We start from the raw sequence: 16,018 nt of genomic DNA, 5'->3' as shown, positions 1-16,018 counted from the left end.
GAGCCACGCCGAAACCCAAGCTCACCCGGGGTGATGACTTGGGCGTTTGTACCCAACCCACGACACAACCCCCGCCCCATACCACATATTCTAATATTTCATAGATTTTTTTAAACACATAGTCGTTGGCAAACGGCTAGCCCAAACGGCTACTTATCTTGGCCAATGAGATCACGCCATGTCATCTTGATAGCCCCGCCCAACGCCCGGGCTGAAACCCCCGCCTAAGGGGCCACGCCGAAACCCAAGCCCACCCGAGGTGGTAACTTGGGCGTTTATACCCAACCCACGTCACAACCCCGCCCCATACCCCATATTCTTATATTTCCTAAATTACTATTTAATTAATATATTCACTGTTCATTCAGTTGAATTTTTATTAGTATATAATAGTGTTTTGGAAAATAGTATAATTTGATTTTTCAGTTATCATTTTTTCAATTTTGTTTTAAAGATAATTTTAATTTCTTTTTAAAAACGTCTTTTTTCTATAAATAGATTAATGTTTTTAAGCTCCGTTTCTACCGGTTTGAAAACGTCTTTTTTTCTAGAAACTGGAAGAAACAGATCAATGCTTTAAAAACGTCTTTTTTTCTATAAACAATATTAAGTTTTTTATTTTTATTTATTTATGTAGTTCTGACCATATTTATTGCAGTTTACTTAATTTATGAAATTTAATTTCTTTTTAAAAACGTTTTTTTTTTCTATAAACAGGGTAATGTTTTTATGCTTAATTTATCAATTTGATATTATAAATATGTTTCTTTAATTAGACATTTTTTCTATAATTAGATTGTCGTTATATTATTTAAAACATATAGTTACTTCCTTTGTAGGTATGGTTCCAAATAACTCTTCATCTTCACCCCAATCTTCTTCCAAGAATACCATCGGTTTCCATATAACAATGATGTTCTTTAGTGGATCTACATATATAGATGCTTTTACATTCTTCACCGTCTTCATCTACATTTGGAACTTCTTGAATCGATTTCTGAATTTCACATATCCCTCTACAAATCTGTAAGTTGTTTTTCTTAAATTCCTTCTTTAATAATTATTTAAGTGTTTCTCCTTTTTTTAATGTGTTTAAACTACTTTTTTGTTTATTTAACCCTAAATCCCATTGCTATTTAAAAATATGTTCATTTTTGCGTTTTAAGATTATGGTTTTGTTAACGAATACGTTGTTTCTGCAAAACCCAAAACCGATTTTCATTCAGAATAGTTTTTATTTATAATGTATATTTATTCTATAAAGTTTAGACGAAACCCTAGGTTATGGTTTTCTTATACAATATGATGTTTATGCGAAACCCTAAAACCGATTTTGATGCAGATTATGATGTATATAGGAAACACTGAATCCGGTTGTTATTGAATATCTTTTTTTTATGAATTTTTTATTTTGATATGATTCCGTTTATATGGTTTTTTTAGTCTGATTTATTGATTAAGTTTATGTTATACAAATCCTGATGCTGATTGTCATGGAAATTGTTATGATTTTGTTTTTATATCACATGTTATGTTATCTATCAACTTTTGAGGTCACTTTATTTATATTTTATTATAGGATAATAGTATTATATATTTTAAGGGGTTTTAAATTTTCTTAATTGTCAGTGTAAATTAGTTGGCTACACGATTTTTTATTATGATGTATCATAATAGTTATATCATCGGTTGCCTCCATTTAATATAGATTTTTGAATAAAAGATACTTTTGATGAGGTTTGTTATATAGAGATTGTTATTATAACATGTCGTTCACATTGTTTTTTATGTTGTTATTTATAATTTTTTAAATCATTCATCTGATGTGGTTTGTTTATGTAACCTGTTTTTTAGGTATTTCATATGGCAGAAAGTTCATTAAGGTATTTTGTGTTCATTTTGTTAGTTTATGTAACATTTCATATGTAGTATCTGTGTTTTTTTTTTTTTCATGTTTTTTGTTTTTTTTTTCTCACACTAACATTAACATGTTACACTTTATTAACATCAAAACTTTTTAATCAGTTTCAGAGGACCCTGGTTCTGTAGGCTAATGAATGTAGCAGATGAAGTTATTCTGGTAAATGATTACATAAGTTATTTTTGTTCTTTTATTTTTCTTATTATTAAATACAGTTTATTATTATTACATAGTTTATATATTTTCACTGTAATTATAATTAACTTTGCAATTTTTTGTTTTATTAGTCCATTGCAGATGACGCTGCGGTCAAATTATGGGGTGTAGGTAAAGGCCCTACAAATGTTATTATACACATTGAAGATGGCCGATTATTTAATGTATCTTTAAGCGCTGCTAAAGGAAAGTTATTCTTTTTTCATGGTTGGTCCAATGTTGTAGAACATTTGCGACTAACCAAAGGCTGTTTGGTAGTATTTAATCCTCTAGATTCTACTACGTTTAAATTAGCATATTTCGTTGATGGGGTTAGTCGTGGCTCTTTCTGGACGTATCTGCTCCCTCCATCATCTAATTTTTATGTAAGATAAATTCTATTTTTTATTTTTCTTAATGTGTTGATGTATTAATTTACTTATATTAAAACTAATTTGTTTTTTTCTTTTTTTTTATCATTCTCACAGGTCATTCCTGAATGTATCCTGCCAAAATATTATGATTATTCATCAAATGATGTAATCTCTACTGTACTTTTAGATAACAAAACGTTTAACGTTGCCATTGAAACGTCTGATGGTAAAGTCGGTTTTACCGTTGGTATTGACGTAATTGTCAGTCAGTTACAGTTGAAGGCTAGTTGTTTTTTGTTATTTACAAAAGCTTTTGGTAATTTTTTCCATTTAAAATTTTTTGGAAAAAACGGTGTTGAAATGAATTTTCCTGATGTAGATGTCGATGAGGTAAGTTACATTTTGGTACTTAAATATATATTTTATATATGTTAATGTAATACATGTTATATATTTAATTTGCAGGCTGACGTTGCACCTATCGATGCTGAAAATGAAGTTGATGAACAAATACCTGGTGGTGTTCGTCGTTTTGTTCGTACGGCTTGTGAACGTTATTTTGTAAGTTTTAATATCATTTTACAAACCGCTAAAAAACAAGTGTTACAATTTTTTGTTACTTAATAAACATTCTTCTTTTAGTTTGATATTTATTATTAATTTTATTTTTACAACAATACAGAGGATTCCTGATCCTGTATCACGGATGGCTAGACTTGATGAAGGTTTGAAAGATATCACCGTTAGGCTTATGCATCTAGATCCCCCACAGCAATTTACTAACGGTACCAGACGTGAAAGAAAAACCGACGGAGGTTTTCGATACGCGTTAACCAGGTGGAAGAAGTTTATGAAAGCAGCTCGAATTAACGTCCGTGACAGGGTTCATTATTCTTTTGATGAAAATGAGCAGGTGTTGAGTGTTGAACTGGTTGTACCTTACGTTAGGTGTAGTCATTAGTTATATGACATTTAGGTCATGTTTTTTGCCTTTCATATGGTAGATATTAACATTTTATATGGTTTTGTTGGTTTTTGACATTCATTATGGTTTTCAATTTCAATTTATTACATTTTTTGCATCTCTTAACTGTGCTTTTAACCGCTCATTTGTTATTAGTTGAAAGTTTAATCTATATGTTAAGTAGTCATTTCTTAAATTATATAAATCCTTAATTGATATATCTCTTTTAGTATAGTGTTGTTATTATTATAAGATAGTATTGTGAACCTTTTCAAGTTTTTAATCATAAAAATTTTGTTCTTACTTCACACATAATGATAAACTCCACTTTGGTAATATAATACTTTGTGATTGCTGATATTATAATTGCAAATAACGATACTTATCTTTTCCGTTGCATAAACTTTCTGCTGGGTGTGGTGACTGGATTAAGATGTCTTTCGGAAATATACATTATGTAAGTTTCTATTATTTATTTTTTCATGATATTAATTTATGTTTTGTAAATCCAGTTGAAGTCATTAGTTGTATGAAAACCAGATTTAATGGTATCTATTATTAAATTTTATATTCTGATTTGTAGTGTTTGAAGAAGAAGTGGGCACAAACTCATGGCTTGGATCGAAAGATGGATTTGACCATCAAGGACAGTGCTGGTCAAACTTGGAATGTGGATATTGGTAAGGAGTTCTCGCAAGGCTGTCCTCGATTCAATGTTACCGGTATGAGATACTTTGTTAGAGACAAATGGTTGGTATTTGGTTCTTCGTTTCAGATGGCTTTTGTTAAAAGTAAAGGTATGTTGCTTTATAAATGAGTTGGTGAAGGTACATGGTATGTTTTGGTAGTATTTTTTCGCACAAACTGTTGATGGTTAGAATACATTTAGTGGTATGTTTTTCGTGTGGTTGTTTTGTTGATCTGATGTTATGGTAGATGTTGCTGATACTTTTTTTGGGCCTTTTATATTTGTGGCAGAAGTACTTATTTTAGAATGCTTATATGACTAGATGCAGTTTTTGAAACAAAAGAAGATGACACTAACTCTTGATCAGAAGTCATTGATGTTGGGTTCGGGGATAGGTAAATTTATATTTAACTGATTATATATTATCTTTTTAATGTTTTTTTGCAGTCTAGAAGCTTATATATGCCAGAATCAACTTGAGTGCTTTATAAAAGCAAATATGGACATATATCGGATGCGATGGAAGTTGTTTTTAAGGTATCTTATTCCTAATTTGTATATTGTGTCTTGGCTCTGTTAGATATTTAGATTAGAGCACTTTATGTTGTGGTAAATTGGATTAGAGGAGGTAGTTTTTTTGTTTTGCATATTTCTAAAATTATCATTTTTTGTTTTGTTTTTATAAATGTTCATGATGCTTGAAGGGAATAATATTAGTCCGTAGTTAATCAACTTCAGTGAATGTTGTAGCCGATACTCCCTGCAGAAGGAAGAACGCCACCTAGGATAGGTAATGTTGGGCACATGACATGTATAGCAAACAAACTTATTGAACATGCGGCTATTATCACTTATATAGAGTCATATTTGCAGGTATTTATATTTCTTTGTTTTTTTTTTTTTTTTTTTGACATTTTCACTTATCATTCATGTTTTTGAAATAAATCATATCATTTGGTTAAATCTGAAAATGATTCCTTTTTATCATGGTGACAGTGAATGGGTAGAGTGGCATACCTGTGTACTTGCAAGTACAGGTTATGCTTCAAGCTGTCTTGATCTCTTTGGAGGCAGATAAGTGGCTTTGGGAGGTATGAACAACAGAATTGATATATTTAGGGAAAATGTGGTTGAAAGATGATAACCCAACAGTTAAGGATCTCATTGTACAACTTCGATAAATTAGGGGGTTTTTTCAAATAATGCTTACTAGATGTTTGAAGACCGACAAATGTCCAAAGGAGCAACACTGTGGACATTTGTCCAAAGAACGACAAATGTTCACAGTGCTACTTCTTTGGACATTTGTCAGTCTTCAAACATTTCGGAAGCATTATTTGAAAACACGCCTGCATTTATCGAAGCTGTAAAATGAGATCCTCCACTGTTGGGTTATCATCTTTCAATCCCATTTTCCCTAAATTTATCGATTTTGTTTTTCATGCAGGGATGTAATGAAATGATTCATTTCAATTGAATAGACGGACACTTGCATCTTCTCAAAGGGTTATGGAGTGCTTTATTGAAATCTTTTGTGTTTTAGATTAAAATGCTGAAGTTGTACAATGATATATGTTTGAATATGTGTATAAGATGCAATATTACAAGACCCCTTTTAATTAATTTCTATTTGGATTGTTGTTGAATTCTTTGTGATTTTTCAAAAGTTGCAGCTTTTTGGTGATCTTGCTGTTTACTGGCAAAAAAAGATAGAATTTTTGTTAATATCCTTATTTTTATTTTTATCCTTATATATCCTTATTGAACCCTTTTTTTTAAATTTTTATCTATGGTAATTCTTTTGATGTTAGCGGGTTGGATTCAGTAACGGGTCAAAATGGGTTCGAATCAAAATAGGCCAAGTAATAATTGGTTCCATTTGGTTCAGGTCAAAAAATGAAAAGTAGACGTATAGCTTTGTCTTTTCAGGTGTTTATGGGTTTTCCTTTATTTTCTTAGTTTTTATTTATTTGTTTGTTTGGTATGATACTTTATTTTCTTAGTTTTTATTCATTTGTTTGTTTGGTATGATACTATATGTTATCTCGGACCCTCCTGAATTATGGTTTTTACATACATAGTGTTGGGTTGTTCATTTGCGCACTTTATTTCCTCCAGGTATGTTTTTATCTTTTTTTTGTTGGTAGTTCAGTATTCATTTAGTCTTTTTCTATTGTGTTGTAGCGTTAATAATTTGGATTATGTTATTATTATTAGAGGCTACAACTACAAGGGTTTATGTGGATAGCATGGTTTAGTTCATATTCTTTTTTAAGGACAACAGGCTTTATCTTAGTTTATATGTGACCTCATCAAGGACAATCTTTATCAAGGGTTGAATTGTATCTCAAATATTCAATTTTCTCACATGGTCAGCTTTATGTTGCGTTATCAAGAGTTAAAATCAGAGGCGGTGTGAAGTTGCTTATACTAGACAAAGATGGTAATGTAACGAGTAAAACAACAAATTTAGTCTACAAGGAAGTTTTTTCCCGTCATTTGAATAGTTTTCTGTTTTTTTCTTCCAATGTATGCGTTTGTACAAAATATTATATTTCAAAGTAAATAATATGGTTTTGGATAAAGCTAACCTAGTTCTTCTATATTTATAACAAACTAATAAACAAATTGAAAACAATACCCACCCGGCCCCGCCTGTACCGGGTCCCACCATTCGGCTTTTTGATGTAGTTTGTTCATAAGAACGACCCAACCCAAAAATGATTTGGCAAAAACACCACGGATGACCAAAAACAGCCCAAAAAATAAAAATCTTTTATTGGAGATGGATTGGAACCAAGCCCCCACATTTCTCTGAATGTTAATGAGATGGATATAATTTTAATACAATATTATCTGAAGAAATAGACCATATTGAGTCATTCTTGAAAATATGTGCCATTCAACCTAACAAACATGAGTCATTCTTTGATTAATAGATGTTGGTGTTACATACATCCAACAAAATGCACACTAAAAATTGGAAAGTAAATTACACAATTGCACCTACTGTATTTGTATCTAATCCCATGTAACATCCATGAGAAGGACAAACAAGTAAAATCACAGTACCAGAGAGAAAGGATGAAATCTATACAAGATATATAGTGATATAATATAACAGACCTATAATAATAGTAATAAAGTATTATTATTAGTAGAACACAGAGAGCATGATGATATTAATAACCCACAAAAACGATGGTAATAACTACAATGAGGGTGTGTATTCTTCATGTTATGCATCAAATTGATGTTTTCATGAGTCACTCCAACTATCATCATCTTCATCATCATCGCTTCCTGCAAACGCCTGACGAATTGCGTTTGCTTTCTCTAAAATGGCAGCTACCCTCAGATTGGTTGTCGGACCTTGAATGATTGGCCTTGTTGGTACAGCTGGTTTCAAGTTGAAAGACTACAAACAAAGAAAAATTGTCACTAAATGTGAAAAGCGTCAAAGGACTACAAAATTCAGTATGAAAATCGGATATTCATGTTGTGAAACGCACGATCCAGGCAATACGGGTTGGTTGTTGTGTCAAGACTAGGGGTGAGCAGAAAATCGAAAAAACCCATTTAAGCGAACCGAAAAAACCAAACCACACAAAAGACTGAAAAAAAACCGACCCGAAATTTACGATTCGGTTACGGTTTTGCATTTTATGAAAGCCGACATGTTTATTTATCTTTGAAATGATTTATTCATTGCCTACAAGAAATAAAAAAATTTAACAAAAAATTTTAATGATTTTCAAAGTATTATAAAAGAAAATGTCTTGATAAAAACTTTAAAGAAACATAAAAATAGATTTGAATGTTAGGTTTATGTGAACAATATTAATTAAAAAGGTTAAACATAATAACTTAAATGTGAACATCTAAGAAAGATTCTTAAATCTTGGATTATACTTTTTACTTTTGAAACTTACGTAATTTTGTTTCAAAAACCGAACCGAACCGAAAAAACCGAAACCGAATGGTTATCAATAGCAGAAAACCGAATATTTGGGTTACGGTTTCGGTTTTACCATAAAACCGAACCGTGCACACCCCTAGTCAAAACAGGTAACTTTTGTACAGGATGAAAGTCGGGTTTTGATTGACCTGAAACACTTTTTGTCAAAAATTTTATATACTGTATTTATAATAATCCAAATTTTTAATAAAACTGTCAAATTATGTAAAAAGATAAAAGGAAAAAACAAATCCAAACAGAATAACTTTATACCTTGGCCCTAATCTGTTCAAGAAAAGTGTCTTTTTCCTCTTCCTTAGGGAACAGAGGCGTTGCTCTTTCTGTCACCTTCCTCAACTGCACCAGAAAAATAAAAACAAAAAAACACCTTTTAGGCTATTACTTATCTAAAACATAAATAAGCTTTATTTTTTATATAAAAATAACATTACCTTGTTTTTGTCATGAGCAGCAACCGCATCAATGAGAGGAGTACGAGGTCTCTGAATTTTCATTGGCCGAATACCGTTTGGCATTTCACCATCACCCGAAGGAAGTGAAGATGTGCTTGGTAGCCTAATAATTTCCGGTTCAGAAATCGGATCATTTCGCGATTCCTCCCTATTAATTGGTGGTTGTGGGACAACTTCTTCCGCAATTTCCACTTTATTCACTTCGTGATCATGTTCAGATATCTCGTTTCTTGAAATTTCATTCTGATTTGATATCTCGTTTCTTGAAATTTCATTCTGATTTGATGTCGGGTGGGTTTCAATTTGGGGAAAAACTGGCGGAAAGTGGCTGATGTCAGCTTGACCGCCACCTGGGATTGACATAAAGGAAGGATTTTGAGACCTTCCCATCATCCAATGCATAGGTGGCAGTGGCGGCAATGGCGGCATCTCCTCCATGTTAATTGGCAGTGGCGGCAATATATCCACCACTGACGGTTCTATAGGATCCTGACTTACATGGTTATGAGACTCCACAGAATCAGCATGATTTGAGATAAATGATGCAGCTTCAACTTTACTGATTTGACCATCATGGTCAATGGATAATTGAGCTTCTGCTGACTCTGCTGAATCGAGTCCGTGATCAAGAAACGGTGTATTTGATTGAATGTCAGCATCTGGTGAAACAACGTGTATGTTGGAATGATCATAAGATGCGGAAGGAATGGAATCAGATTCCGGAACAATAATCGATTCCTCACTTGATTCCTTCTTTTGACCAGATTCAATCGATTCTGTAGATGGGTTATCATTGTCATTATCATGTTCATTCCCGTTCTTATGAATGCTATCAGGAAAGTGTGTGTTCGGGTGATCATGATATGCAGAAGGAACGGAATCTGATTCCGGAGAAATGACTGGTTCCACACTTGATTCCTTCTTTTCACAAGATTCAATTGATTCCTTCTCCGGGTTATCTCCATCACTTTCATTCCCATTTTTATCAATGCCATCAAGTAACTGTATGTTTGGATGATCATCGTATGCAGAAGAAGGAATGGAATCTGATTCCGGAACAATAACCGATTCTTCACTTGATTCCTTCTTTTCACCAGATTCGACTGATTCTTTCTCCGGATTACTGGCGTCAATTTCATCCCCGTTTTTATTAATGTTATCATGAAACTGGATGTTTGGGTGATCATGATATGCAGAAGGAATGGAATCTGATTCCAGAGAAATAAATGATTCCACACTCGATTCCTTCATGTCACCAGATTCAAGTGATTCCCTTTCCAGCTTATCAACTTCATTTTCATGCGCGTCACAAATGTCGTCAAGAATTTGATTAGAAGGAGTGGAATATAATTCCGGAGAAATAACTGATTCCTCGTTCGATTCCTTCTTTTCATCAGATTCAATCGACTTTATAGACGGTTCATCGATATCATTTGCACTCCCATTGCTGTGAATGTCTTCGACAAATTGTGCGTGTGAATGATCATAATATGCAGAAGGAATGGAATCTAGTTCTGGAGAAATAACTGATTCCTTTTCAACTGATTCATCAGAATTATGAACGATACCCAAATCATTTATGACCAGTCTGTCTTCTTCACGCGGTTCCTCGTTGGCTGGGAGATCCTTAATTTCATTATTTTCATATACATCAGGGACAGAAACAGGACTTGAATCTTTAGTTTCTGAACTAGATGATTCTGGTTTTCTGTCATCTAATTCTTTTTCATCCTCGGTAATAATATGATTATCTTCAATTTTAGCAACATCATGATCACAAACGAAAACATTTGCATTTTCGCTTTCTGAGTCAACAGATACCGTTTCTTTATCTTTCAGTTCGGTTTCATCTTCGTTAGAATATGAACCCCTAGCTTCTGCTGGATCAGATTTACTCTTAACATCATCGTCTTCACAAATGTCAAGTTGGTCCAAAGAGGGACCAAAAGATTGCTCTTCCACATGTGAATTCACAAGGGTAGAATCGGAATTGTTATCCTCATCAATACGAGAAGCTATACAGTCTTCCGGGTCATTTTCAATTTCTCCGCCTTTTGTGGGAATATTAACATCAACACAGTTGCTTGAAGACATTTCACTCAAATCTGATTCTTGGGTGTGTAAAACCCGTGGGCGAAACGGGATTTCTGTGCTTGCAAATGCATGAGGAGAGTTGACACGTGGTGACATATTATTGGGTGAAGTTGTGGTAGATTCAGAATCAGAATCAGAATGAAAAAAGGTTGTAATTTTGCTCTTCATCGGACTACTTACATCATCTGATGCAGATTGAGAATCTGAAACTTGCGCTTTTTGAATCTTTTCGAGATTTAAATCCGAAACGGTTTCTTGCTTTACGATCGGATCAGAGTTAGCAGCTCTAAACTCGACATCCGTTTCAACTTCGGATTCCATGGTGGCAAGGGCATCCATATAATTGTCGGTCTCACTTGCCACGTCATCAGATTGATAAACATCTTCAATACCATGATTACCATCTTCTTTGTTTTCCTCAACAACAGATATGTGTTTTTCTTCAATCTCATCTACGGGTGGTAGATTTACCATTTTATCCTCGAGCGTTTCGAGTTCTGGTTCTTCAGAACTATTGGTAGGCAAACGTAAGGGTGAGTGTACCATTTTAACCTCGTGGACAAGTTTATCCTCTGGTGGAGAACTTAATAATTTCTCCATGTATCCTTTACCAGTTTCGGTGTCGAAAGGAAATTTAATATCCCGTTTCTTTATTTTCACACGGCGAGCAGGTTCACTTGCACCGTTTTGCACGCGCTCCTCAAGGAGTAATTGATGGAGTCTGCGTTATTACGAATAAAATGAAAAAATAAACGCTTTATGCGGAGTCTTTGAAAAAATAAAAATAAATAAAGAAAATAACTGCTGAATAAGGAACTTACTTGACATGTGACGGCTGGAACACCTCAGGAGTATCCCCGTTTTTCAACCGTGATCCCTTCTTCTATTAAACATCATATTTTGAAAAACAAAGAATGATGATGGTTAGTTCTATTAAAAGGTATATTAAACAGAAAGTTCAATCTAGGATTACCTATTAAGAAATTATAATAACTGCAAGATACTATTAGTGTTGGTGCATATTCGTGTGTCCGTTGGCGTTACTGTACGAATAGGCTAGATAGAGTGGGTGTTGTATATGTAGATAGTTAATGCATGAGTCCAGTCAACACACGAGTGTTGCGGTTGACTTGTAGCCAGACATACGTTGTGTGATGTACAACTTATGAGCCATGCGTGTTAGTGTGCCAACGCATGAATCATGCGTTGAAGCTCCCAATGCATGAGTCACACCCTATATATTGTGAGACATGCGTTAAACAGGATAAGTTTTAGATTTGATGGAGATTGAACACACTTGTTCTCTCCCTAAGGATGTAAACTCTTTCGGTATGAATAAACTGTGATGACTAAACGTATACTGCCAAAATTTCTACCGAATTTGTTTATCTAACTAAAACTTCTGTCTAGAACGTATTAAACACTAATCTGTAGGAAACATGATCCGTTTCACGTATTGTCAATCAACATCAATTTCACAATAATTCTTTATTATGTCAACACTGAAAGTTATTTTAGATATTAGTGAAAGAATTGTAAAGAATCCTAAAATTACATGCTGAGAATCCACCGATTTATTTTGGCACACACGTACTAAATAATCACAAGGATTATTAAAGTAGAAAAACAATATATGTATTAATTAACTTTAACTAACTAACCTTTATCTTGCGGATCTTTTTGTCCCTCTGCGCTTCCGCATTCATCATATCATATGACGGAACCTCAACTTTATAAAATGACGGATCAGTGTAACGTTTTAAGCATGCCCCAGCACCAGCAACATCAAACCTTATAAAAGCCACATAAGTTGTTTTAACAGAACATCTTAATCGAGTTATTGGGGATAAAAAACGAGATGGGGGTATATTTAAGTAGTTATATGATTACATACTTGTCTAGCAAAAATAGCCGAGGTGGGCCACGACATTCTTCGTAAGAATCCATGACAAACCGAGGTAAGTCTCCCTTGGTGATAAGATTTTGCTCTGTTTGCAGATTAGGATGCCAACTAATACCTGGGACACCATTAGATATTACATGAAATTAGATTGAAAAGCTATAAAGATATAATCCTATGATGGCAAAATGGAATAAGATTTTAAATAATTTAGGAACAGAATTCTAACCTGAACTTGAAAAGAATGCTGAATGGCCTGTTTGCGAAAGAAATGCCCTTTCAATTAAAGGGAGATCTGACTCGACCTGCTGGACACGTGTCAGTAAACCATGGCCCCTAGCGGCAGTTGCCATCACTTCTTCATGTAAACCATGGAAAATCTCTGCTGCAAACCTTCATAATTGAATTTATACTTTTGTTAAAGGGATATCATATGGCATGCATGACAAGATGAAGTTCTATCCCGAGAACCATAGTGTAAAGAAAACGGTGCTTCAAATGTCTATAAAATGTCACAAGATGATGTTTTGATTCCCTATGCCATATTGTACACTATACTTTGCGCGTCAAGACAAGGTTTTTCGAGAAAAGGCTTCCCCCACCCTACTCTATGAGTAGAATTTTACCGGGTACGTGTGTTTGTTTGTCTATAAAATAGAGTAAATTACAACCAGTGTCCTTTACGTTTGCATCAAATTACAACAGGTGTCCTTTAACTAAAGAAATTATAGGCTCTGTCCTTTATGTTATCGGTTTTTAACACGTTATGTCCTTTAGACCTAACCTAGTTAAGTTATTTTAGTTAAGTCTTACTATGTGCCTCTCACATGAGGGCAACATGTTCTTTTCATCTCAATTTTATATTAAAAAGTCGAAATAAATAAATCTCTTTTATCCCCTTTATTTTTTCAGTCGATCGTTCCTTTTTTTTAGTTAATCCAAACAAAAAATATAATGCATGGTGTGGAATTTAAATTATAAAATCAAAGTAAAATATTTAAAATTTTCAATTAATCCAAAAAAAAATATAATTCATGTTAAATTGAGATGAAAAAACCATGTTGCCCTCATGTGAGAGGCATATGGTATGACTTGATCAAAAAACTTAACTAGGTTAGGGCTAAAGGACATAGCATGCTAAAAACTGGCAACATAAAGGACAGAGCCTGTAATTTCTTTAGTTAAAGGACACTAATTGTAATTTGATACAAACGTAAAGGACACAAGTTGTAATTTACTCTATAAAATATATCTTCTGGTATGATATCCATACTGTTCAACTTTTTTCTCCATACACAAATGTAATTAGAAATCTAGAGCCATGTGCCAGAACGAATCGATTCAAGATTCATCGTGTGTGGCCAAATCTAGTAACACAAATAAATGTGGCAAGAATCAAGATTCATAACTTCAATTACACAATCTTTTCCAACAACTTCTAGTGATTAATAGATATAGCAAGATAGTTACAATACATGAAGTTGAGCAATGAAAAGCTACACATCATCAACCACACTAGAATAGAGTCAAAAGTTTGTTCAGCTTGATTATATATGATGAGATAAAACCTACCTAACCATAACCACCCAAATCTCATAAACTAAGTCTAGAAGCATAAGAATATCATTCTCTTAAACTTGTACTCCATTATAACCTAAAATAAACAAAACATTCTAATTTCTAAAAAGAAATAAAATAATCAGACATCCAACCACAACAATTCAATAACCTTTTATAAATTCCCTAAAACTCTTCACAACCACATATCAATTAATTCCAAATCCAATTTCGCTAATCTAATCCAATCCTAACCTAAAATCGAGATCAGATAACTACACATCTGATAACCTACATGCAAAAGCCTAATTAACCTAGGCAGTTCTAATTTCAACAACTCCAAATTGAAATTAACAATCAAATGACATACTAAACAATGCAAAAACCTAATTAAACTAGGTATCCACAACGAGCATGCGGTCAATTTCATTTTTTCTGTGTTTTCAATTGTAATTTCAACAACTCCAAATTAAAATTAACAATCAAACGAAATACGAAACAATATATAAACAACATAAGTAGTAGTAGTTCTTACTCAGCTAGGTCACCGAGCTGACGAAGGACGCCAACGAGACCGGCCATAGCAACACCTTCAAGCAAAGCTTCAGGATCATCTTTATCGGCCGCTTTGTATAGCTCTGGATCAGCCAAACTGAACTCATTTCGTATCTGGTACCTACTAAACGGCATTTTGTTGTAGTTTTTGAAATTGATTCCAACCAATTGAAGTTCACATAACGAATTCTCGTTAGTTTGACAATATATTGCCCGAGATTTGCTCGGAATTTCTGGAAATGGTTGTAGAGAGAGAGAGAGAAAGTTAGTGGGGGTGTTGAAATGAATGTGAACGAAGAAGAGGACAGAGAAATGAAGACGACTCGGTGGTGAGTTGTATGTTTGGTTTAAGTCCTTGTAGATTGTTTTGTTGCAAGTTGACACCCTGTAAGTTTGGTTTTATTAGTCTACTTTAATTTAATAATAGTTAATTAATTAATACTCCTATAGTATAAGTTCATCAAATCGCTTTAAAGACATGCATCCAAATGTTAATTAATGGGTTAATGTGTAAGCTATAAAACAAAAAGGCATAATATATATAGACATTTATTTTAGACAAATTTTGGTTTCATAATTTAAATTATCAGATATTGGCTAATAACAATTTAGGTTTACAAGTGACAACTTGAGGTATTTGTAGTTATAACTTTAGTTTTCGTTGTCAAGAAATTCACTCTAAGAGGAGACGGGGTGCCCCGTTATGAAGGGTTGGCCACACGTCAACCTTCGTGATACACCATCGCCACCATATCTTACCACGCGTGAACTGGATAACGTGTGGCCATGATCACACGTGAAGAATTGAAGATGCTGCACATGTTCGATGATTGAGATGAGTGTGTGGTGAGTGATGGACATTTCCACTAAAATCCATCACTATTGATGGAATGAAACTCAATGACGTGGCGGAACTTGATTGGATGTTGTGAGTGATGGAATTTCATCACTAGTGGAGCGCCCCTATCCCTAAGAGAAAAGTACCATTATGTGCTTCTGACTTTTATTTATATCGTTTCGGAACATTATATAACATTCTGATTAGAATCGAAATATGTTAGTTATTTATTACTAGTGAAATTCCCCGCGTTGCGCGGTGGAGAATTTGAACGTTATCGATTCGTTTTCTTTCGTAACGGGATAAGCACGATACCCATTCAGTTCGTTACTTACCGGTATTTTACCTGTACATACCGGTACCATACCAGTTGGTTATAAAAATTACAAATTCAGAGAAAACAACGTAAAAGTGAAAAAAGAAGAAGGAATAAATCACGCAAAATATTACTAAGAATAATTGATACTCAAACTTTTATATTTGAATGTTTATACAACCAAC

The 16,018-nt window shown here is 33.6% G+C and overlaps 1 protein-coding gene across 1 annotated transcript; it reads right to left on the bottom strand.

Annotated features, from left to right (window-relative positions):
- Window positions 1-7,050: 7,050 nt before the first annotated feature.
- On the bottom strand, window positions 7,051-14,981 carry LOC110884534 (protein SCAR2). Its single transcript, XM_022132256.2, has 8 exons — window positions 14,660-14,981; window positions 12,797-12,960; window positions 12,562-12,685; window positions 12,329-12,458; window positions 11,489-11,550; window positions 8,553-11,388; window positions 8,374-8,457; window positions 7,051-7,560 (listed from the first exon to the last, which is right to left on the bottom strand). Exons 1-8 carry the CDS (start codon window positions 14,812-14,814, stop codon window positions 7,402-7,404), a joined length of 3,714 nt encoding a protein of 1,237 aa, XP_021987948.1. The 5' UTR covers window positions 14,815-14,981; the 3' UTR covers window positions 7,051-7,401.
- Window positions 14,982-16,018: the final 1,037 nt, after the last annotated feature.

The sequence above is a fragment of the Helianthus annuus genome, chromosome 10 (genome assembly GCF_002127325.2).
Source record: "Helianthus annuus cultivar XRQ/B chromosome 10, HanXRQr2.0-SUNRISE, whole genome shotgun sequence".
NCBI lineage: Eukaryota > Viridiplantae > Streptophyta > Magnoliopsida > Asterales > Asteraceae > Helianthus > Helianthus annuus.
Note: the sequence above shows the minus strand (reverse complement) of the source record. Positions and strands in the feature narration are given on the sequence as shown.